Source organism: Fistularia commersonii, chromosome 17 (assembly GCF_037954325.1).
Source record: "Fistularia commersonii isolate RoL2024-O1a breed Wild chromosome 17, RoL_Fcom_v1.0, whole genome shotgun sequence".
Lineage (NCBI taxonomy): Eukaryota > Metazoa > Chordata > Actinopteri > Syngnathiformes > Fistulariidae > Fistularia > Fistularia commersonii.
In genome coordinates this window covers 9,032,938-9,057,388 of record NC_141300.1, presented here as the reverse complement: position 1 = coordinate 9,057,388, position 24,451 = coordinate 9,032,938, and the positions used below count along the sequence as shown (strand labels likewise).

Sequence of the window (24,451 nt, the reverse complement as noted above, 5' to 3'; positions counted from 1 at the left end):
ATGTAGTCGCAGCACACAGATGGTTTTCCTGGCAGCCCTACAAGTCCATATTTTCTCTAAGCTTGTGGTGCTTGGGAACAGCAGATATCCTCCAGGTTTGCTCCAGGTCAGTTAATTTGGATCTTGGCTTCTGTACCTCTATTTACAGACTCATTACCTTGGCACATTGGGTGCCATGCAAATGATGGCCTTCTTAAGTGCACACAATAGTGATGTATTGTCTTCACAGAAAAATCAATCAGTTAATAATTCAGTCTGCTGTTGCTGTGCCCAGTATTCAGCATTGCTAAGGGACAATAAAATACGGGTGATGGTTACTCACTATTTTGCCAGTTGTACCTCAAACATTTGCTCACTGGCTTGAATATTTGCTCACTCAATTACATAATACCCAAAAAATGAATATGAATCCACACACCCACAGAGTGACTTGGTATTTGACAGGTACACGAAATCCACGTTATGTAAAAAAATTAATACAGACTTTTCAGGACGTAATGGTTTGTGGCAGCTAAATTACTTCAAAATTAGCAATCAATAACAATCAATCGATCACATAAAAGGCCAGTGAAGGGAAATGTTTAATTGATTTCCTCTGTCCTCTATATTTCTCCCTTTTAGGGTTTTATGAATTGATAGGGGAATTTTTATTACTTAATATGGAAAACTACATTACAGAAGACTTTTTTGTGTTACTTTTGAATGTGTTTCGAAGATAGTTTCGGCTTTTATTTCTCATAGACATTCAAAAATATGCATAGTAGGAAACACACACTGGAGGCATGGGCATGGCATGAAAACTTCTTTTCCTGCTGATCCTGTGTTGTCTCGCGTGTTGATTTGCACAAAAACTGGATTAATGGGAGTCATTTAGTGGTGTGACAAGTCAGGTTCATCTGCTAATTGAAATATTTTTGGTCTTGAAGAGAGATAACACTTTCACAAACCTATACAAACACCAGCTGCACAAGTGGGTGGATGAGTTAGTTTTGAAAGAAGCACAAATATGACAAAATTAAAAAACCTGAAACTTTGGACCCTGGAAGTAAGTAGGAGAGAGAGCAAAAGAGAATGAGAATGAGATCAAGCTATTTTTAGCGTTGATTGACAACTACACAGGTACCAATACAATACACTGACAATCATTCTGCAAGCACTTGCAGAACTGAAGCCAGTTTAGGACAGCAGGCAGAAATTAAGCAAATTTAGCAATCTGAAGGGATAACATTTATCAAATCATTATAGGCTAAGATTAGGGAACATCGTCAGCATCTCCGGAGTGCTGAAATTTAATGTGCAATTTAATCATCATAGATTATTCCTGGTGGACGTCCATATCAGCAGAGTGAAGATGTAACTCAATTAGATGTTCTCTATTGTTTGCCGTGTATTGTTCAAATAGAATGAAAGTGAGGTGAATTCTCTTTTCAGGAGGTTTGCCTGTGTCTAAAAATGGGATTATTGATCTTTTAGTACTTCTGGTATCCAGTAAGGATCATCTTTCATATGTTCTCCCTGAACCATCATATATTGGCTTTGTGTGTAAGGGATTATATTATTAAAGCCCTGTAGAATTACAAGACCAGAACACTGACAATCATACCAGAATCATGAACCGAGCCAGCTTCCTTAGTGATTTGTATTTCCAATAAAGTGCTCTGAAAGAATATGACTCTTGGTAACTGTCATTTTATGGAGAGGATTTGCCAGTCATTATTACATAACTGCTTTCTCTGTTCTAATCTATTTAGGAATAGTTACTTTGTCCAGGCATCACAGAGAAGTAACTTTCAATGATCAAGATATTGAAGCTCATGAAAAAAGGCAATTATTTATCAAAATGACGGATTGCTAACTTTCTGTGTGACATGTCCAGGAAAAGTATCATAACAAAAAGTAATTTTTTTCTATTTTTTGTGTAAAAATTTATTTCAAGAGTTTTGCATTACAATACTGTTTTCATACTCACAAATCAAGAGGATGACCCAAGAGCATTATTTGTGGCTTCAGAAAACTTGATTGTTATGTGGAGACTAACGCATAACACATTTAGTCACAAACACAGAGAAGTTATTTTAAAGTAAAACAGTAAGTCTTTGTGAGAAAGATTGCTATTGGTGATTATTCTGAAAGAATAGTTAGTGCAGATTCTAATGGGGCAGATCAGTGTATCTTCCGCAGTAACCAAGACAGACCCACATTATAGAGCTTATACTATTTTGGGAGTCCTTAACACATGTTAGGGGCTCTACATCCATGTGGTTCAGTGAGTCATTGTACCTCAACAATAGACTTATTGTCATGAAGTGAGTCAGGAGGCTGAGGAAATGCATCTCTCTTTCTTGGGGAGACAGAATATGACACCCCCCCTCCCTTCCCATTTGAATTCTTTATTACCAAACCTTAAAACCCCTCAGCATTCTTGTTTTCAAATCATTAAGAGATACCTTTCTGAAGATTGAAAGCTAATAATATGTGGTTTGGAGGGGCATCTTTGTGGCTTGGATACACAGATATCTAGGTTGGCACACCCATTTTCAATCAGTTATTTAATTTGCATGAGACATATTTAAATAGGTCATAAATAAACTAACAGGGTGCCTTTCATCAATGAATAAATCATGGACGTTATCCTCTTATATTGTCTTCTCTTCCTCTCCCTTGCTCACTCCAGTTGAGCAAAGTTTACTACTTCCCTGTGATAAGCCACTACGGCAATTTATCACAGTGGGTACAGTAGAAACTGCGTGTTTGAACAAACAACAGTAATAAAAATAATGATAAAATAGCATTTTATTTGTAGATGCCTTTCTAAATCCAAGGTCCCTTTCCAAAAAATGTTGAAAAAGATAAAAAAGATTCAAAAAATATAACCAAGTTTTACAGTAATTGGAATTGACATTACAGGGAGTAGACCATTTTGAACAGGTGGCTTTTGAGTTACGACTTAAACTGAGGGAGAGAGTCAGCATTTCTGATGTCAAGGGGGAGTAAGTGCTAGGACTGGCGAGCAGAGTGACTGACTGGACTGTATTACATGGTACTGCGGCATGCAGAGAGAACAACAAGTTAAATCACAGATGAAGACCCGAGAGGGCAGGAGTGGCCATATGAAGCAGCTCGACCCGGCATTGGCATTGTTTGAGTTTATTTGTGTAAATACTGTTTACAATTAACTGAATCAGGAACCTTTGAAATGATTTAGTGCCACGATTAGTCATGAAAACATTTCAGTAAATCCGATATAAGATGACTTAATCCATTAAAAGTGGTGTTGTTGGAAAAAGAAATCAAAGTCAAGGCAAAAAGAGAATATTCTCTATTTTATGAACTGGCCATGTTTCCCCCTTCCCAAATGGTGCAGTGAGCATTTTCAATATCCCCTATCTCAAAAAGAGTAGCGAATAAGCTGCTGAAATTAAGATGCCAATGCAACTCTCCAATCATTAAGGGTGCAAATTAAGAATTAAGATAAGATAAGATAAGGTGAGATAAACTTTATTGATCCCCATAGGGGAAATTCCTTTATCACAGCAATGATATGAATATAAATATGAATATTAATGAAAATATGAATATAGATATAATTAGAGATTCATTAGAAGACAGACGAGCAAGACATCCACAAATAAATAGACAGCAGGGAGAACAACAACAGCAACAACATCAGGGATAATAATGGACAACACAATGAAACAGTAAGGGTGAAAAATACACAATCAGAACTAAACAACAATATAAACAGAGTGACAATAGCAATAAGAAGAAATAAAATAAACAAAAATAGGTAGGATGCGTTCCGCCTGGGACCGTCAAGGATAAGAAAGACGGCAGAGTTCAGGCATGATGTAAGTGGGGTAAGGTAGTGAGGTTGTAGAAGCAGCACAGATGCACCTCAGGCCCCAAGGTACTTGTGGGAGTCCACTACCTCCCTTGATGGTGATTGGTACCTGTCTCCTCCAATTCCGATCCAATACCCAATTAAGATGCATGATGACAGAGCAAACTCCAGAGCAACAGGCCGCTATCACCGCTTGTGGTGAAAAAAAAAAGGCTCTCTTTTAAAAGGCAGTATCAAATGAGATGAAAGCTAAATGACAACATATGCTCTGCATCTCAGAAGATAAAGGAACAGAAAATGCGTAAAAAAAGTGTAAAACCCAACTATGTGCTATCAAAGGTGGCACATAGTTGTATTACGTGCAACTGGACAGTGTCTTTTGGTTTCAGTCTAGTACTTTTAGTTATATGTTGAGATGTCATGCATAGAAAGCATAGGAACCTATAGATCACCAAGACTGCTTGAGTTTAATCAAATGAGTAAATGAAGCAGGGAAAATTTTTGAGTTGTTTCTATCCAATGTAAAAATAGTTTGTATTTCCTATAATGCCCAGAAATTAACAATTTATTGGTGCACTACAGCCACCTACTGGTAGTGTTAGGATGTAGATTTTTAATTACAATGCCAGGCTGTTGAATGTTAGTGTGAGCACACGCACGCGCACACACACACACACTACTCAACGAAACATATAGTCATTTATTGCCACAATTTGAACAAATTTGAACAAACAATATGACTTTAATTTGTTTATTTATTTTAAACTTTGCTAGGTAGCTTTTACATGTTGCCTGCGCAATTGATCTGTACTTAAACTATTTTCCAAAGCTTTCAGATGCTCAATTCAATTATATCCTAGCAGTTATATAATCACGGGTGTAAATAAGGTTTAAAGCTGAGGTTGAGCTGAGCACGACTCAAATCTGTGGTTTTCTCAGTTGTGTTGGTGACAGGTGGTTTCTTGTTTTTTTTGGATAACAGATGGAATATTGTTGGACAGACACGTATCACATGTTGTACAACACTGAGGACAGTTTAATCTCCCACCAGCTGTCTCTTCAGAAATATTTGAGTACACAAGATCTACTCCTCACCCAATATTACTGGGATGTTAACTTCTTCAAGAGGGAATTAAGCATTCTAACTCTATATGTCAAATTTCTTGCACTGACATAGAACTTTATTTAGGAAGAAAAAGCTCTCACTGACCCATAGTTTCCGTTATTTCTAAAAAAAAATACACCACATGGCAAAATTAATTTCTGCATTTGCACGGCATTCTGCATTTATTTTTAATATGACACATGTTATAGGTAGTTATTCCTAATGGGCAATGTCTTTTCAAGACTTGCTGACAAATATGTATAACCTTAGCCAGTGGCAATGTTAACCATGCTACATGAAATCATGTGGCATCTCAGTTTCCAAACCAGCTCAACATTAAAATGTAACTGTTACCTGTTCTCTGGACTCTATTTTATAGCATTTGCTTCCCTATCGGAGCATTTATTATGGTATTTTCACACTTGTGTTGTACAGCTACATATCATATAAAGATTTAAATGCCTCTAATTAATTTATGTGGGGTTGCACCAGCTTCACTGTGAGATGGGAGTTTGCCGACTGTATTATTTAGGTGATTTTAAAAGCATGCCAACTCAATTACATAGGTTTTTACTAGAAATACAATGTCCTGACCTAGTATCTCCAGAATCCAAGCTCAGTAGCAGAGTGCTCAAACCCCAGGCACATCAGGAGAAGGTTAAGACTTCAGACAGTTTTATGTTTATTTAAGCGGTTATGTTTTATTGCTGGATTTTGGAAAATGCAATGAATGTTTCTTATATTCAAAGCTCCAGAGAAACACGACAGTTGTCATTTGTTTGAATCTATAGTCAATTTGATAAGATTCCTTTTGACTGAGGCGACTTGAGTTATTTATGAGTTGCACTAGTCAGGTGTCAGGCCCCCCCATTCGAGAGGTCATGCACATGCTGGCGTACAGCTATTCTTCTGACAGATTATGTAAGCCATATGGTGGCCCGGTTTGTCCCGGCAGAAGGAGTTGAGCACAGATACAGATCAAAGTCTGGATTTATATTTCATGAGAAAGGGCATTTTTTTACATTTTCATTTAATTTTCATGTACCAAAAAAAAAAAAAGATGATTTCAGTGTGCTAGCACAATAGCTGATAAGGCTATCTGTAGTGGATAAGATCACGTCTCATTGTGCACTTCAGATACCTTCTTGTTCAGAATTTGTCTGATTATAGTTGAATATTTCTCCCTAAGAAAGGAACATCCTTGAAACTTAACAACACGACAAAAACTGTCAGGTGATTAGAAATGTATTTAAAAATTGAGCTGATCTAAACCTTTAGACCTGTTTTTTGCAGCTTCAGCGTGTCAGATGGAAGGAGGAAATGTTTTGTTAGGCTGCTCATTTATTCATCCGAGTGTAAAACACAGTTGGTGCCTCACAGTGCAGAATCAGCAATATCACTCTACTTCCAAAGTCATTTTCGTGATGCAACCAAGAAAAACATTGTGCTGCAAATGGGGTGAAAAAAGAACTTATTCTCATAATATTCCTTATTCCAGCAAACGTTTGGCAATGAACCTGCAGGGTAGAGCATCGGCAATTGCTGTATTGTGGTGCCCAGTGACAACTAACCGCCTCCTACATTGGGATTCGTTTTTTAACTTAATTGTAGGTTTAAAAGCACATTATCAAGCTTTTTGTGCCCATCATTTATACATGTAAATTTAACAACACCATGCTTAAAGCCAGGGAGCTCAACTGGGAAATGCTGTTGAATAAATAAAACGTGTGTGGAGAAATCCTGCAGAAGGCAAATAGTGTCAAACTTATTATATGGATGTATGTCTATCCACTGCTGACTGTTAAACATCAAGCAAATCATGGTTGGTTTTATTTAACAAAATCTCAAAACCCTTTTATGTTAATACATTTTATTAATATTTTCATTTGACAGTATCAGCCTTAAACAAACATTGAAAATTAAATCATCTCTTGGCAATGGCAATGGGGAGTTAGCTAGATGTTTCAGACAAGTCATTAGAGTTGGAGAAAATATGGGTTTAGGAAAGAACTGTTTAGTGCACCTATCATTCATTCTGAAGATGTAACTTTAGGGGGCTATATGGGAATAATGGGGAGGGGTGTCTGGCACATGCACCTGGTATTTGTTGCCAGGCAGCTGGAATTGGGTGTGTTACTGGGAGAGCAAGGCAGGCAGAGACAATACGATAAGCAACAGAGGAGGAAGAATCACACAATTGGCTCCCTGCAGAGGACGATTTCCAGCTCGCCACGATAGAGCTTTCCTCCATCAGACAGACTCATGATGCTCTGCTTGTAGCCCGTCAGGTTCTTCACATCCACCTCCTGAATTTTAGAGAAAAGGTGGTAAGGTTAGTCGATTGAGCTGAGAATGCTTGCTTGTCCCTTAATTATAAAAGAGGAAGGATTGGATTCCAAAAGGATGCTTCGAACATTTCCTCTCCATGGATTTTTCCCCATTTTTTGCTATCATGATATATTTGTCATGGGGTTGGTATAGAAAGGGTGAAATAAAAATTTTAAATTTCAATCAAACTTCAACACCAAAGCACTGATCCTACCATCTTGTTTGTCTGGTAAAGGTCCCGTAGCAGAGCATCCAGCTCCTGCTCGTCAATGTAGCCGTTTCCATCCTGAAGGAGGTTGACAGAAGAACAAAAAATGTAATTATTTTTAAATTATGCAGAAATGGGGGGTGGGGTGGGGGTGGGGGCTCAAAACAGTACGCTATGGAGATTGCACTGCTGTGTTTACTGCAACGAGGCCAAAATTATGTAAGAAACTGCTAAGTCTCTGATGTTTCTGTTTACAAAAAATCCTGATTCTCATTATACTCAAGGTTCAAATGTGTGCCTGATGTCCGCTCAGCGTTGTGCCTCAGTGGAGGTTTTTTTTTCCCAGTGCACATTGTGAAGAGTGAACAGTAAAGCAGTAACTTTACATCGACCAAGAGACATTATGGAATTTTGTTGGCATGTCTTTTAAATGATTCATCCTCAGTAAATATTGTTTGTGCTTAAATCCAGCTACTTGATAAACTCGACCAATCCCACACTCACTCTGCGTTGAATTCACCAGAGAATGTCCGGCTGTGTCCAACAGTTTCAAACTTGCAAGTCAGTTGGGATTTGGTAGTTTAAAGACTTGTAGATGTCTGATGTGTCTAAACCAGACATTGGTTTGAACCAATATGGATCCTCAGATGAAAAAAATAATCTGATTCTAATGAGTTACGGGAAGTCGGAACAACGTGTGATATCACCCAGCCTCAATCATCACTGTCCATTCACTTGCCAACGCTTCTAGTAGTAGCAACAGTGCCCTTTGTTTTCATTTGTAAAATCATTTAACCAATTATCCATTTACGTGGAGCCCAAACATCATCCAGACTACAACATTTATTAGCAATCTTAATGGACATTTCTTAGCACAAAATCCGATTTGGGATTTTTTTCCTATCTCACACATTATCTCCTTCCAATAGACAACACATGGATGCTTCAATCACAATGGCCTGGCAGCATTTCCTTTTAAATAATGATGACTGTGCAAAATACAATGTGGTTAATGCACCATACAGTGTTGCTTGAATGGGGTGTTATATATCACAATTACACTGGGTTCTGTGAACAGACCACTGCTATCAATTTTAGAATGATTGAACTTGAGAAATAAATGGGCTATGAAGCATATATTCGTGAAATCAGTTTCAAGCCATTTAAGTGCTGCTTTCATTGTAAACTGCATATGGTGCCAAACATCATGACACTGTAGAATATTATATGCCTGAAAATGATGATTCCTCAGGGTAAATCACCTTAAATTTCAAATATATATATAAAGAATTATGCATTACATTCAGGATAGAGGGCTGTGGCACGGTTACTGTGATGGACTTGTTTTCTTCCTTAAAAGTTTAATAAGGATCTTTAAACAGATGTAGATTTTGGCTTGACAGAAGTTTAAGTAGAGGAATAATCAAACAAATGCTGGATGTTCTACAGCTATTTAATGCCTCTGCCTTTACACTTGGGTCACTACCCCAAGTAGCACAGATAAACCGAACTACAACTGACTGAACTATTCCTCAACTTCCTTCAAGTGTTTATAAAAAGGAAAGGTATACAGAGCATACTTTTCCTAAGCACACATGGACATCTAAATGAAAAATAAAAAACAAAGCAAAACAAAGCAGGGGCTTTGCATATTTATGAGCTTGAATTGGAAACTTCCAAATGAACAGGGCTGAGCCACACAGCTAACCAGACTCAAACGCTCCTTGCCTTTTAAGAAAACTTCAGAATCTGTAGATAGGTAGCAAGCTACCACACCAAGCAATTAAATAAAATGGCTTTTACTTGGGAGAAAGCCATATACATACACAATATAACTTGCACATTGCTTTGCAAGAAAAGTTACTTACAACGGCAGTGAGTCAGTTGTGTATGTCACTGAAAAAAATTGTATTGTGCTGTAATCATGCTGTGGATAAAGGCTGAGGCTCAATCAGTCAGTCCATGTTGCTGCTTTTCATTTACAGGAAATGCTTTCAGTCCATTTCCTATTCTGGGGGAAGGGAACTGTTTAAATGTTATGATCAAGCCTAACCAGTGTTGGTATACTACTTTCTGAGGGTAATAACTGTACAAAATACCAGCACGAAAAGGTTAATCCCATGTCAACCAGCTTGATGTCTAAAACTGAATATAGTAATGTAAATGTAATTGATACCAGATATGATACAATCCAGTAGTTTACATGCATTACCAAAAAAAATCAAATTACTATAAATTTGATCTTTTAATCACTCTCTGAATTGGAAGATTATATTTAAATAAGTATGCTTTTTTCAATTTTGGAGATCTAATCGTGATCATCCATTTAAAACGTGTGGGACCCAAGAAAAAAAAAAGGCAAAAAAAGAAAAAACTCAAAATAAACGCAACACTGTTCCATCCAGAAGTCTGCAGCAAGTATTTGTGCCTTTGTATAGGCGAAAGGGAGAGAGAAGGAGAAATTTCTGCTCTGATGCACCTTGTTTCTTCTGTCTTCCCTCTCAATTGGAACAGTGTTAAGAACATGGTTTGACCAGCTTGTGGATCATGAGATATTGCTGAAAAGAACAAAATGTCCTCTCCTAATGAAATCTTCCATTAGTCAAGCAGATTAGATTAGAAATTTAGATCTGTGGACTTCAGCAGTGTAAAAAGTTCATTTATTAATACCAGCATAAATAAAATATCACTTACCTTGTCATAGTATGTGAATATAGCATTAAACTGCTCACTGTTCAGCTTCACACCCTAGTAGGACAAATTTTACAATCAACACTCACAAGTAATTGTGTATGTTGTGTGAATATATACATACATACATATATATACATATGTATATACAAAACTTTCTGTTTGCAATGCCGTTTTTGCCCTACCTGAAATTTCAGTAAGAAATTCTCCTGAACAGGGAGAAGCCTGTGAGAGTGGAAAATTTAATTAGCAGGCACAATAGTTTGTTCAATTATTCAGAGTCGCTGACAGTGAATGAAAAGTGGCCAGTGTGTTTCAACATTGAGATGGCCGACTGAAAAAAACCCCCTTAAACAGCACATTACCTTGCCATCTCTGACAGTCCCAGCTTTCCATCTCCATTAAGATCAAACATCCGGAGCTACAAAGCAGAATCAGAATAGGGGAAACTGATGGAAAGGAAGTACTTTAATAAGTGTGAGCTGTCAAAACGAAGGCAGTCATCTAATAGATTTCACTGACTGAGGGAAAGAATAGGCAAGCCTAAAGTCAATAATTTTGTTAGGAATTTAGTAAGTTTCTCAGAGCTAAATATTCCATCAGTACCAGTAAAGGGACTGCATAATACTTGCATAAATCATTTAAGCCAAGGTGTTAGACACAATAGAACACCCTTTATGTTGTTTGTTAGTATTTGGATATCTTTTTTAGGTAATTTACATCTTACTCTAACAACACTAAACTTAAAATTATGAATCAAATGGTTCAATAATTAATAGCCATCCGTGATGTCAATAATTACTGATTCATTAAACTAATCGGTCTTTATACTTTAAATGGTAGTCTTGCTCTGCTCTGCAGCTGTTTACTGGATGCGAACAATCGAGATCATCTTTTGAATCTGTGTTCGAGAAACCGCTTGAGCAAATGAGGTCAGGTCAGCTCCGAGGCCTCCAAGATGAAGCAGATGTTGATCACATCTGGATTGTAAACACTCAACCTGCAGGACACAAGGGGCGACCGTTGCGGCACACAGTAGAGCTGCCACCGACAAAATGGTCCTCTGAGGGCCACTGGGCCAGATGGTCCCCAGATTTCTGGTTTCGTAAAGACGTTACATGGTTTCTGTACTTCTTGAAAATGTGACATTTGCATGCTAGGTCATCTGTTTGTATTTTTTTTTTTTATGGTTTCTCTCCCTTACCTCATTTAATACATGTAAACTGTAAGTTGATTTACATGCCTGTGTTATTACTTTTAAATCAGCCTGCTCCTTTTGCACAATTTTAGGGGTCACAATTATCTTACTATGGTCTGCGTGTACTCCTGAAGCTTCTGGTCGTCATAGTGTCTGTTGGCTTTCTCCAGGAGGTCTGACAGAAAGCCCTGGGGGACACAGGTATAAAAATAGGACAGAACAGAGAAGTTACACTGTCTATTTGAAAAATCAAATAAAAAAAATGAAATATATACTGAGTTGGTTAAACTTTCAATCTCAAGGTCTATATGGGGTGAAAAGACTCAACATTATGTCTTGATTAGAAAAAGGTTCCACTTGAATAAGAAAAAAGAAAGAAAGAAAAGAAAACAGAGATTAACGAAAAGAAAATGGAATGAATGAATAAAAGAAGGAAGGATTGAAGATACATTGGCTGGATTACTTGGCACCTGTTTTTGCATTATTGCACAACAGACCATTTGTTTTTACAGCGGCCATTTTGACATGAAAAAGCAACCTAAATCAACACGTGTCACTAAACCCATGTATTTGGATTCGTATCAATGTACTTATTTACAAGGCGATGTGTGCTTCCTTCCATCATTGTCCCGCAGTGATGTACAGAGCCTCCCCACCCCACCCACGCTGCCTGTGGCCTCGTCTGCATGTTTTCAAAGCTGACAAAAACTCACATCTGACTATTTCATTTGCACCTGATCTGGCCTGCAAGAAATGTGATCCCAGAGCAAACCAAGCAGCCTAATGTGAGCACGCTGTGGCCTCTAACCCTACTAATGTACATCTCCCTAGAGTCCAGCACTTTCCTCTGCATAATTTGACACAACGTCTTCCAAAAGGTGTTTATGTAAATGCAATTTGCACAACAGATTAAGCCTCTAGCAGCAGAAACGTCACCTGAAAAAGTCTTTAATGGTAAATGGATTTCCATTCCAGCAGCGACGTTCACCTATGTCAAAGCTGCCGCCTGGCACTTCGCTTTGCCATAATCAAATAAATTTAGACTGAGCACTGAGACTTCTCAGTGTCAAAAAGTCAGAAATAGAGATTACAGTTCATCAGTTACAGTTTACGTAAGCAAAAAAGACGGCTCACATTCAGACATTGCATTTATTTACATGAGATAGATACAATAAATAACCGCAATGCTGCCATTTTTCGACGGAATGTTTTAAAATGTTCCAGTCTAATCCAAGTGGCACCCCTGACCTGGCAGTATCTTATATTGGTACTATCTGATTTGTCTGCATAAAACAATAAAAACTTCAAATATAAATAAAAATTACATATATAGATGTTAAAATGATTATGATGATTAAAATCTGAGAAATCTCCACATTTTAAACCTTCAGGACCACAAACTTATACCATCACATAGTATAACTAACATTCATATTGCTTCTTTGCATTTATCCAATTGTATTTTTAATATCTTATCTGCGATCTAAAAAGTAAATGATGGCACAACCATACCAACTCAGTGTCCCTGTTAAAACAACCATTCCAAGTCTGAATTGATGAGTATTCAAATGAAGTTAATTTCATCATATTTATTGAACACAGGGCAACATTTGACACCAAAGACTTTAAATTCAGCATAGAAAACTGGGCTATAGAGATTTCTGCATCACAGCTTTATGTGATGTCACAAAACCATAATCAACTTTTAGAGCAATGTTGTTAAAAAAAAAAAACATAAGTGATATCCTTCTCACCCACATTACCAAGGTCATGTTATACAGAATGAAGGTTAACACTAATCGAGGAGTTTCTTGAATCTCATATGGATTCCTTTCCCGGGAGAAATCCCTTCAAATTAGATCAATGTCAGCACTTTGTATTTAGATGAATGAATAAATCAAAATGTTGGAAAATATATTACTGCTAAGAGAAAAATTGAAGCAAAAGAAGCGTTACAGTATCAGAATGCACATGAATACAAGGAAAAACTGGGACTGCTCTATTACCACATCATTGCACTTTGGGGTAGGAGCTCTGGGTGTGTGAGGGAAAGGGGGATGGGATGGGGAGAAAACAAAAAGAAAATTAGGACCAAATGTCGAGAAAGAAACGAGCTGTGGCTTCATTATTCATCATTTTTATAGCCTTTAAAGTTCAATTTTCACTTTGACATATAAGTAAAGCATACCTTCAACTCATTTGCTTCGATGTAGCCACTGCGGTCCGTATCGTATCGCCGCCATGCCTAAGTAAAATAAACGGAACAAAAGTAACATCGATTTGAAACCAGTTTCCCACCACTGATACTCAGCATACAAAGACACATCCCTATACTTATTTGCATTTCTACTCCCCGCATAAATCCGCTCTGATCGAACACTGAGCGAGTTCTTAAAGAACGGTAAGAGTTTTGATTTTCCCTGCAGAGGTGGATTGCAGGAATCATGTGGGTTTTGGGGGATGGGGGGGGGTCACAAAGGCCCGAACCCTCATTGTAATCACACAATGCTCAATACAATGCAATTCTTCCGTTAACCGGGAGAAGGGCATGGAGAGGCACAGGAATCAGGGAGGAGAGAGAAAGTAATTTTAATGAATGTTTTAATCTAGCAGCTGTCCATGTCCAAAGAAGGGCTCCTTATCAAAGATGGATGGCCATCTCCCTCTCTCCTCCTTCTCCTCCTCCCCTTTGCTCCTCCTCTGGGCTCTACAGAGAGGAGCTACAGAGCTGTTATCTATTATATATGACCCTGAAAATAGAAGGTTCTGCTTCCTCATTCAACCCTTTAAAAATCTCTCTGTCCACTTCCTAGTCCTTGCACCCTTCAACAAAGACCGATTAATCCCCCTCTCCTGTTTTATGCTATCAAACTCTGGTTCTCAACTTCCCATCGATGTTTCATTAGTCCACTCCTGCTCCCTATCAGTTGCCCTTTGTTTCCTACTCGCTCCACACCTTCTCTTTCAGTCATTCTTCTTCCCTTGCTTCATTACATCTACTCAATGTGACATGTGGGACAAGAACAGTGTCTTTTCCCCCATGTAATTGGTTTGTAATTGGTTTCAATCTTTTATCGGCTTTTACATGACATGTGACATTTTACTGGGACTTTCTTGGGGATATATTTTGTGGAAAAATATGTTTTCCTTTTTTTACAGGTACCTTTCAACACAGATCAAGTCCAGCAGAGAGCATTTGTTACTCTGACTACCATTTATTATTCATAATTCACAGAGGCATCAAATGTCTTTGTACCGTATTGAAATATAGAGGGGAATTCAAATACAACTTGACAGGGAGTTTTTACTCAAAATCAATGATAATTCTCGCCACATAAGATTTATGATGCCATGCATGGTGCTAACACCAAGTTCCCTGGAAGCCAAGTTCTCTGTTTTGGCAACACACTTACTTTCAGATCAATAATTGTTTGAACCAAATGACTAATTATGGGTATTTCATCTCAGATCAATGGTGTGATCATATTGTAGCTTTGTGTAGAAACATGATCCAACTGAAGGTCCATTTTTTTCCAATGGAAACTTCCATTATGTGAAACATTTTATTTGCCACAAAAACATAAAATGGCTTCTTTTCTACAGTAGAGATTTAAGATCAAGTGAAAATGCCAACAAAGGCATCAGCTAACGGACTATTTTCTTTTTGGTATTTCTGGTGAAATAAGTTTTATTTCAAACAACTGGTAAACTAGGTAAAACCATAGAGAAGGAGGTGACCAACATAATCACCACTTGACTAGATCATATAGATATTTTTCTGCATAGTTTGTTTCTGTTTCTTAAAAGTAAGGCTTATTCAAAGGAAGACATTTGTGTGATATATTTCTGTACATTCCATATATATTTATCAATTAGATTTTTAGTAGACCTCAGACAAGGGACAAAGCTTTTCAGCAATGCCACTAGGGGGGCCCAAAGTGCCTCCTCCATGGCCTGCTAACATATCTAAAGCTCAAATACCCTCGATAAAGAAAGAGACGTAGTACCTGATGCAAGCAACATGAATCGGTTTCATGCAAATCACATAATTTCAACTAACCAGCACAAATTGTCCCGCAATTGCTGAATAACAGCAAATGGCAGAAAGTCATGAAACATAAGTACAGTTTTAGTTCAAGGTCATTCCACTTTGTTCACCAATGCAACCATAGAAATAGGTAGATTAAAAAAAAAGCTGACTGTAGGAAAGGAACATGAAAAATCCTGTACTTAGTCTGTACTAAAATGTAAAACAATTAAGGTTATTGCTTATGGTGAATAAATAGATTCATGTTTAATGGTTTTCTGATAATGAAAATAAATTTACAAACTCTTGTCAGGAGGGTTCACCTGTACATAAAGACACCATAACAAACACACTCTTACCGCCATAAACTCGGCACTGGAGCTGACAAACTGTCTGAAGCAGAGCAAGAAGTTCTCTTCAGTTGGGAGAATCTGGGCCAGCTGGAGTGAAGAACAAGGGAATGGGAGTGGTGAGAAACTACATTGGTGGAGTTGATAAGCCTTGAGAAAGGTGATAGACTCTGGAGCTTTTTGTCTGCAAGACTGAAATGGACAACTTAAGGATAAATAATAGAGTCCCATAACCTTGGGAACCAGGCTGTACCCAATTTAGAATTGTCCTTAAATGTCATGTTTTTTGATGTTCAGAAAAACCTTCTCTTTGGATTTTCCTTAAAGAGATCCAAAAGACTACATTTACTGAACTGATAGGGGTACTGAGACGGCGAATGAAGCCCATCACTTGTACGTTTACTCCTCTCAGCTTTGTAAAATCCCTCCTCTCCTTCCATTCACAACAGAAAACGTGAACTACATTTCAATCAAGTCAAAACATACAGTAAAAGCACATAAATATTAAAACAGCAACACAGAACCCTTTTCAGATGCAAAGATTTACCCTATCAGTCAACATGTATTAAACTCAAAGTGCTCTCGAACTGGCAGGTTGATGTAATTATTCATGACATATCTTGGGATTATATAACAAACTGCAGGTAGAAGTCACATAGCTTGGTATAATAGTGGGAGGCAATTAGCATAAGATACTGTGGTTATTAAGTCTGGAGTCCTCACTGGCAAATAATGGAACCCTATAGCATTTATCTGCATCTCAACTATACCTTGGTGCTGCACAAATTACCTAACATTGTCGCCTTTGGACAAACCTACTATAGTTATTTTATTTTATTTTTTCTTTCCTCTTGTAATAGTTTCATCACTAAATAAGAGGGACTACGGTCACAGTATTTCTCAAATGCGACCGCGCTTACTCCTTTTTTATTTATTTTATTTTTTATAATAACATGAGAGAAATCCCCATTGCCTTACCTCTGACATCTCAATTCTTCCATCTTTGTTCTTGTCAAACTTCTGCATGAACTCCTTCATCTTTTCTCTGAATATTGGGTTTGATGGGTCCTAAGGAATGTATTTACTTAGCATGATATACTTCTTACCATTTATGGTTGATCTCTGGGAGCTCAACTCACCACCCCGGCTCCTCTCCTGGCCGTCTCCAACTCCCTGAAGAAGTTCTCCAGCTCCTTGCCCTCGATGTAGCCATTGCCTGGAAGACACATACATCTTAGTGTCATGTATTCAAGACACAATAGACCATAATAGGCTCTCTTTGAACTGCTGACATGGAAAAAAAAATCCCATCAAAACCGATTCGGTCACAGTGTCACGGTGTCAAACTGGCCCGGGCTTGGTTTTGCCCCGGTATCGATTAAAACATGAGCCTTTTACCAGTAACTCTCTTCCTTCCCCTCTGGTTCAATACACGAGACTATTGACTGACATGATGCAAACCGATCACTCCACAAAGACTGTATGTTCACAGGGTTGTATGCAAGGAGAAGCTATATATGGAACAGTACACTTCTGGGATGTCTTTTATTCCATGAAGATCAATACAGACATCTGTGGGGAATTTAGAAAAAAGGGCCAATCGATGTGAATTAAAGGGTAATTCAATGGTAAATAATTGTGCCCTCTTGAAAATAACCTTCTGACATTAATATATAGATTTTCTGGGCTTACCATCAAAGAAGACAACAGTCTGTGCAGAGAAACCTGTCAATAACTAAACTTTTTCGTGTCAACCAAACAATTTCGTAACTAGATGTCACTTTTCTCCTACCGGTTATACTTTATTTAAATGCTCTTTGGCCCTATGTTTCAACATGACCCCATTTCTCTTGAAGTCGGTTATTTTATCTTATGCCTAATTCTTATTCTTGGGGTTCCTCTGACTTGACAGCTTTTATGGAGAGGACAAATGAGTGTGCCTACTTCACCCAGGTAGTATGTGAATCTGTGCCAATATTCTATCAACAAGCTCGCTGAATGGCTGGACAGATGGCTCTGAATGATAGGACTAGCTGCTTCAATAAAACCCTGGAAGGCAGAGCTGCCTCATTAAACACTTACAAAGATTATTATACCCCAACTTCCTCTCCTTGTCTTCTAGCACACCATCTCTCCCTGTCATCGCCTCCCTCTCATTCCAACCAACATCTAAAGGTCTTTGTTCTATCTGTGGACATTTTTCTGTGTGCATGTGTGTGCAAGGGGGTAGAGAGATGGCATCAAAACTCATCAATACAAACTCCGCGGTTTCGGTATGTGGGACAGTGAAATGCCTCGCTGCTGTTCGGTCTTCCTCCTGTGGGTCCTACTGACATTTAGCACTCTGGAGAGAAATTGCTCGCTTGACAATTAAACAAGGAAATGTGATTAACTACAAAGGCAAATGGCATTAAATAACAATAAAAATAGATTTATGAATAGATTACGCCGGGGCTCTGCCGTGTATTCAGCATAAATACAGCATTGGGCCCTTTCATTTATTGCATTTGTCCAAGCCGTGGAATTTGTTTTTGTAAAAAAACCCGGGTTCAGATATAAGTTCTCCCTCTTCAAATCAGCTTTTAAGCTTTGGAAATATTTAGATGGAGCAGGCTTTGCAGAATGTGCTGCTGTTAAATGTTTTTTTTAAATATCTCATACAAACACAAAATGCATTTTTTTTTCTCTCCCTATCGAACTGATGCGATATACACTGTTGGTACAATGTTGGTGTTCGGATATTATGTCGAAAATAAATAAAAACATTTCTTGTGGGGATGTTTATGGTTGACTTCAACTAACTTCTGCCTCTGTGCTTTTAAATGTCAAGCAATGACTTTTATATGTCATAATGAATGGAGCCTAATATCAACGCGCTCCTGTACCTTTGCAGATGATATTTTGCGACATCCCGACGCTGTTAAAGCTTGAGGCTAGCTGATAAAATCCAAGCCCATTTACACACTCTTTGAAATACTCTGTCACCTCAGCCCCAGAGGGGGACTTTACTCTTTCTGCTGTGATTTTTAACTCAACCCCCAACATATGAAAACTCTCAAAGTGGACACTTATACAAACTAATGGTGCAATTACATCGTGTATAAAGTGCATTTGCCTTTGAATATTTTGCCATTTGCCATTTAGATATTTTGTGTAGAAACAGAGCTGGTTGATAGCAGGGGGGTGTACGATTTTGATAAATATGCAAGATTTAAGTCCTTGTTCATAAAAATAATTGACAGAAAATTTTCTATAATTAACAATAGAAGCCGCAGTTGCTTCCTTTTCCATCTTTGAACTGGTAGAAATGTAAAGGCTTGACAGCAACAGCGGAGAAAGATAAGAAAGACGCAGCAGCGAGGAGCTGTGAGAGACGCAATCCAGATGAGACTTGATCCTGAGCCAACAGGGGAATATGTAGTTTCATCATCTCTGGGTGCTTTGCCTCCTGTGTATTTTTCTAACCAACTCAGAGATGTTTACTCAATATGAGCAAACAAATTAGCTCTCTTTTCTTTCTGCAGAGCCAGAATACACTCACAGTAATGAGGGAAGGAATCAAACACTGTAGCCAAATCTGTTGATGCATTGGTCGTATTTGATTTGCAAAGAGGCTCATTGCAAAGCAGAGTATGTAAAATACCTCAGTGTTAGGATTCAAGCAATCACATGTTAGAGGTGGTGGGACAAAAAAACAGGTCAGGGAGCAAACTGAAAACAGGTAGGACAGCTAATGCTTAGCGCCTGGCTCATGGGACCCCACCCATCCACTCATTCCACCGTGATTTCCCCAAGGAATAAATTTCAGCAAGGGTGCGGGCATCAAAACACATTGCATTAACAATGAATCCCCAGGAGTGAATATGCGTTGTGTGTGTATGTGTGTGTGTGTGTGTTTGTGTGTGTGTGTGTGCGTGCAGGTGTGTTTTGGACCTTGCAAGTAGAAGCTGGCTGGTTTACTTCCTTTCAATGTACCAGAAGTCCATTGCACACACGGGTAAATTATGATTGAAAATGATATGTGTAATTTTAGGTGTATGGACAGTATGGACAGTGTTTATGAACTTAATCAGGCGCTTAGTTACTCATGGCATTTCATTTTTCATTTATTTATTTTTTTACTACTTAAAGGATAAAGGATGAGAAGCCACTACATGCTTATTATGCTGCACCCACAGAGAGAAATTAAATATAGAATTGAGGAAAACAAGATGTTTGTTTTTATCCCTACGGTGGACATCAAGTTCAAACAGAGCATAAAAAAATGAAGTAAGTAGCAGTGTCAAATTATGTCAAATTAAAAAGGAATGTGGTTGGCTCCCTGCACATCTTGATGACAACGGCACAGACTGTGTGATGCATCTGCAATGGGAAAGACTTGGACAAATGAAAAGCATGTTGGTCTTTTTGGGTGTAGGTGGGTTGGCAGCTAAATGAAGTAATAATAATTATAACAATAATAACAGTAGAAATAATAATATTATATAATACTAATATAAATAAGAGAATACGCTGATCATTAAGTAATTTAAAAAAAATACAAAAATGAAAAATAGAATAATTTAATAACAATAAATACAACACATTTTTGTCAATAACAAGAAATCATGAACCAATTTTTTTATCCTTTGAGTGTATAACAATCGTAACCTTCTACGGATTGATAAAACTTCATTTCACCTGATTTATTTAAGAACAAAAAAAATCTTGTGCAGTGAGTTAAGAATAAAAACGTCATGAAAATTTTAGTCACAAATCATTTTGCTTTTGAAGGATGGGGCTTTCTTGAGAAAAGGAAGCATACATGAAAAGATTAAATATTCTCCGTGTACCACATTCAGAGCTTATTTCCATGTTCATTTGATTTTGTCTTATTATGAGTATTTTACATGCTTTGAGCATTTGTAGCATACCCAAGGGAAAAAGAGGAAAGAATAAATGACACCTTACCATACAGGGAGTGGCTGGTTTGACAATTAAGAATAATAAAAAAAAAACTTATAAAGCTATTTATCAAAGCAGATTAGAATATTCTGTGCACAAAGAGGCATCACATTCAGATGAAAATGTGCTTTTGACAGTTTTAATGACCATCAGACCAGTTGAGGGAATAATGAGGACAGCCAAAAACAATTACTCTCAAAATGCTCATGTTCCTAAAAATAGCTGATGCTGGATCTGTCAGATGTCCGAGCATCCAAAACGAACCCTGAAGATTCAAGATCCTGAACGTGTTCCGTGCAATCTCCAACCAGCTCCAAGCTGGTTTGTCTGATCTCAACTGGACTCTTTTGAAGAGTGCATTTCATTTTTGTATTTTTTTTTCCCCTCCCTGAGAAATCACTGACGCTCCTTTCATTTAAAAGCAGAGCTGAATTCTAAGTTTGAACAAACTTCAGGGTGATAAAAGAAAAAAAACAAAAATGTGCGTCTCACCATCAGTGTCGAAATGTTTCCAAATGTCCAGGAACTGGGATGCGGTGACCTCGGCCAGGTGCAGGTGAGGAGGCTGCTGTGCTTTGTTTGCCATGATGCTCTCCAAGGCTGCTGTAGGTCAGACGTCGGGGAAGAAAAAGAAGTAGTAGAAGAAGAAGAAGAAGAGGAAGAAAGGGGGGAATCCGCTGCAAACTTTTTTCCTTGTCTCTCCTCTTAAGAAACCTCTCTCTGTGGCCCCTGCGCGGCGCCCGGTGCTTTTTAACCCAGGCGCGGGAGCTGCAACATCACCGCTGGGGGCGCTGAGTAAGCGCGCGTTCCCGCAGCGTGTGCGTGTGTGTGTGTGTGTGTGTGTGTGTGTGTGTGTGTGCGTGCGCGTGTATTTGTGGGGGAGAGAGAGAGAGCGTTCATCCCACTGGTATATATATGAGCGATGGGATGTCGCTCCATTTTCTGGATCATGCATGGGCCGGCGTGCGTGTGCGCGTGCACGAGCCATACATTGAGACGCGAGATGCAGATGGTGGTGATTGTTTTGTTGTTGCATGATTACTTTCGAATTTGTGTGTGTGTGTGTGTGTGTGTGTGTATGTGTGTGTTTCAAGGGAGCTCGAGCAGCTGTTTCTATGCGTGCACTATTTCCATACTTCTGCTTCCAGTGTGTGTTTGTGTGTGTGTGCACCCTCCCACCCCCCCATCAATGTGTGTATCTAAGCGTGCAGCTCCTCAAGCCTATCTGCCAGTGTGTGAGGCTTTACAGACTTAATTAGAGCTCACATACTAATCACATTTCCCACACTGCCTTTAGCCACTGGTGATTAGCCCACATAATAAATGTAAATTCTGAAAAAAAAAAAAAAAAAATTATTTTACTTAAGCCACAGCTCATATTCAGGGTACAAGACTAAACATGTGGGACTGCTCAGATAATTCTTCAGCTCCTTTGCTACATGTGAAAAAATAAAAATTAAATAAACTAATAAGGATGTAATAAGCAAGTCCATGGTAACACACAGGGGATTATATTGGTAATTTGGGCCGTGAATATATTGACCTTTCTTAAAAAGTCTTACAGTGAAAAAGTTCCTATATGAAATCATCCAGAGATGTTAGATAACCATAATGAAGCAGTTTGTTTACCTGTCTAGGGTCCGTGAGCAATGTCTTCAGCTTGTGGGACCTCTAGTAGTTGTGTGTGTAGAAACGCCGATGTCTTTGAGCGGACGGCTTCTTAGCTCTTGCCTTTAACTCTTTTGTTTTTTTACATTCTCCATCCAAAGAGTGGCTTTGAGTATTAAATAACAGATGACATCAGGGAGTTTCCTGACTCCTTTCTGAGAATTTAACAAATCAAAGAGTACAGAAGGGGTCCAGACACAAACACTCTTAAGCTGTCTTGGCACTCTGAAAAAGTCTAGAGAATATTGAAATTGACATTGCACTTTGATAAATTTGTCTTTCTTGGAGAGGGAGATGGATCTATGCACTAGAGGCAATTTTCCATTGCCATGGTAAGTCAGTGATACCCCTAATACTATCTTTCAGAAAGAAAATGGGACTCTTGACAAATATATAAACAGCAAAGAAGCCTACCACCGGTCTTTGGGGTAATATTTTACTGTTCTTGTTTCCATTCCGAGTAATTTAACCGAAAGAAAAGGTGTGAGAAGTGCGGCTGTATATCGCTGACAGAGCGATCGCTGCTGTAAACGAAGACCGATGGCTCGGGTAAGCAGAATGTGCACCATCATGCCCGCACCCCGGTGCGTCGCTGAACTTGACCTGAGCTGCCTCGGAGGTGACAGCGTTGATATGCAGCCGGATGCTGAACCCTTTGGAAGACAGTGTGAAAGTCAAGAGATGTTCCATCACCAGTGATTAAGTCTTTTTAAAAGTCACATTCCCCAGCCGGAGCTGTGCTGCTTCATAGTGCTCTCAGGGGTATGACAGCGCATTATAGCTGTGTGTGTCGGTGTGACAGAGAGAAAGTGTGTGTGTGTTGGACAGCGTTAAGAGGTGTAAACTAAGCAGTAATGTCCTGCTCTATTTCTCCCACTACAATTTTTATCCTATAATACTCAGGAGTGAGCCCGTGGGTCTGTTGCCACGACAACAGATGGATCAACATTGGGGATCCATTGGGGACCGCGCAGTCACACACATTCTTCTGTAATTCAGATTTTTTACTTCTTTTTTTTGTCTATTATTACTGTGAATCAGATAAGCTGTTATTTTCGTCAAATAGGTAGATCTTTTTATTTTTATTTTCCCTTTTTGGGGTGAAGCTCAGTTGGGTCCAAATGTCCGGCCCGGCATAGGTGTTGTGTTTTTGTTGATGGGCTGCCTCCTTCGTTTGTATTAATATTTCAGCTCCACAGTGGGCTGCACCTCTACAAGCAGTATACAGATGAATTATGTAACATAAAGGAGCCTGGAACAGAGGAGCCGTTTCCTTTTCATTTCCATCTCTTGGCGTCTTTATCTCTTTGGGGCGTATTTGAAATACATGTGTGCTGTTGTAAAGGGCTGAATGAAATTGCAGATAGAGGTGTAGATGTAGTGTTTATGCATCATGTCATAAATACTTAGCAGTTGAATGACTGTCTGTAAAAAGCAAATGAAGAAAATGAACATCGGAGCCGATTAGTGGCACAGCATTTGCAATTCAGCACCCGTTGCTTGTCACCTCACACCTAAGTAAACATGTCTTCCATTCACGATAGAAAATAACAGCAGACCGTCTTTATTTGGTAAAAGCAACCTCAATATAAATGTTAAATGCTTGAAGTCAAAAGCCAGAATAGTTTATTATATTCTCAGTGAATTTAATCCTAACATGAGCGTGCAGCACTATTAGAAGTTATTAGTCTCTTGCAGAAAATGTGACAACTTAACAAATCGGACCACAGAGATTAACAAGGGAGCATAGTTTTCCCCAAACAGGAAAATGGCCTGCAATGTTGTAGTAAATGCAAACTCAGTACTTTTTATGACTTAATATGCTTCAGTATGGACCATTAATATGGAATTGTGTATATTTCACATAGGGGAGTGAAAAAACTAGATGTTTCATTCTCATAATGGTGGAATCTCTCTTTAAGACCTCTGTTAGCAATTTTATATTAAGCCTGATACAAATTATCTAAGAGGTGGACGAACTACTGAACTAGGATTGCTCAGGCTGTTCCAGCTCTAATGAATGACATGGTCAACAGAACCTGGCAGGAGGGGCCAAAATAAGTACAGAGGTAATTGAACTGGAGTCCTAAC

General features: G+C 38.5%; 1 protein-coding gene across 1 annotated transcript; it reads right to left on the bottom strand.

Annotated features, from left to right (window-relative positions):
- Nucleotides 1-6,799: 6,799 nt before the first annotated feature.
- Nucleotides 6,800-21,448, bottom strand: calb2a (calbindin 2a). The gene is made up of 11 exons (XM_086162972.1): nt 21,185-21,448; nt 16,888-16,964; nt 16,727-16,816; nt 15,758-15,838; nt 13,560-13,616; nt 11,482-11,559; nt 10,539-10,594; nt 10,359-10,398; nt 10,177-10,230; nt 7,489-7,560; nt 6,800-7,252 (listed from the first exon to the last, which is right to left on the bottom strand). The coding sequence occupies exons 1-11, from the start codon at nt 21,276-21,278 to the stop codon at nt 7,136-7,138; spliced, it is 816 nt and encodes a 271-aa protein (XP_086019098.1). The 5' UTR covers nt 21,279-21,448; the 3' UTR covers nt 6,800-7,135.
- Between the last annotated feature and the right edge of the window lie 3,003 nt (nt 21,449-24,451).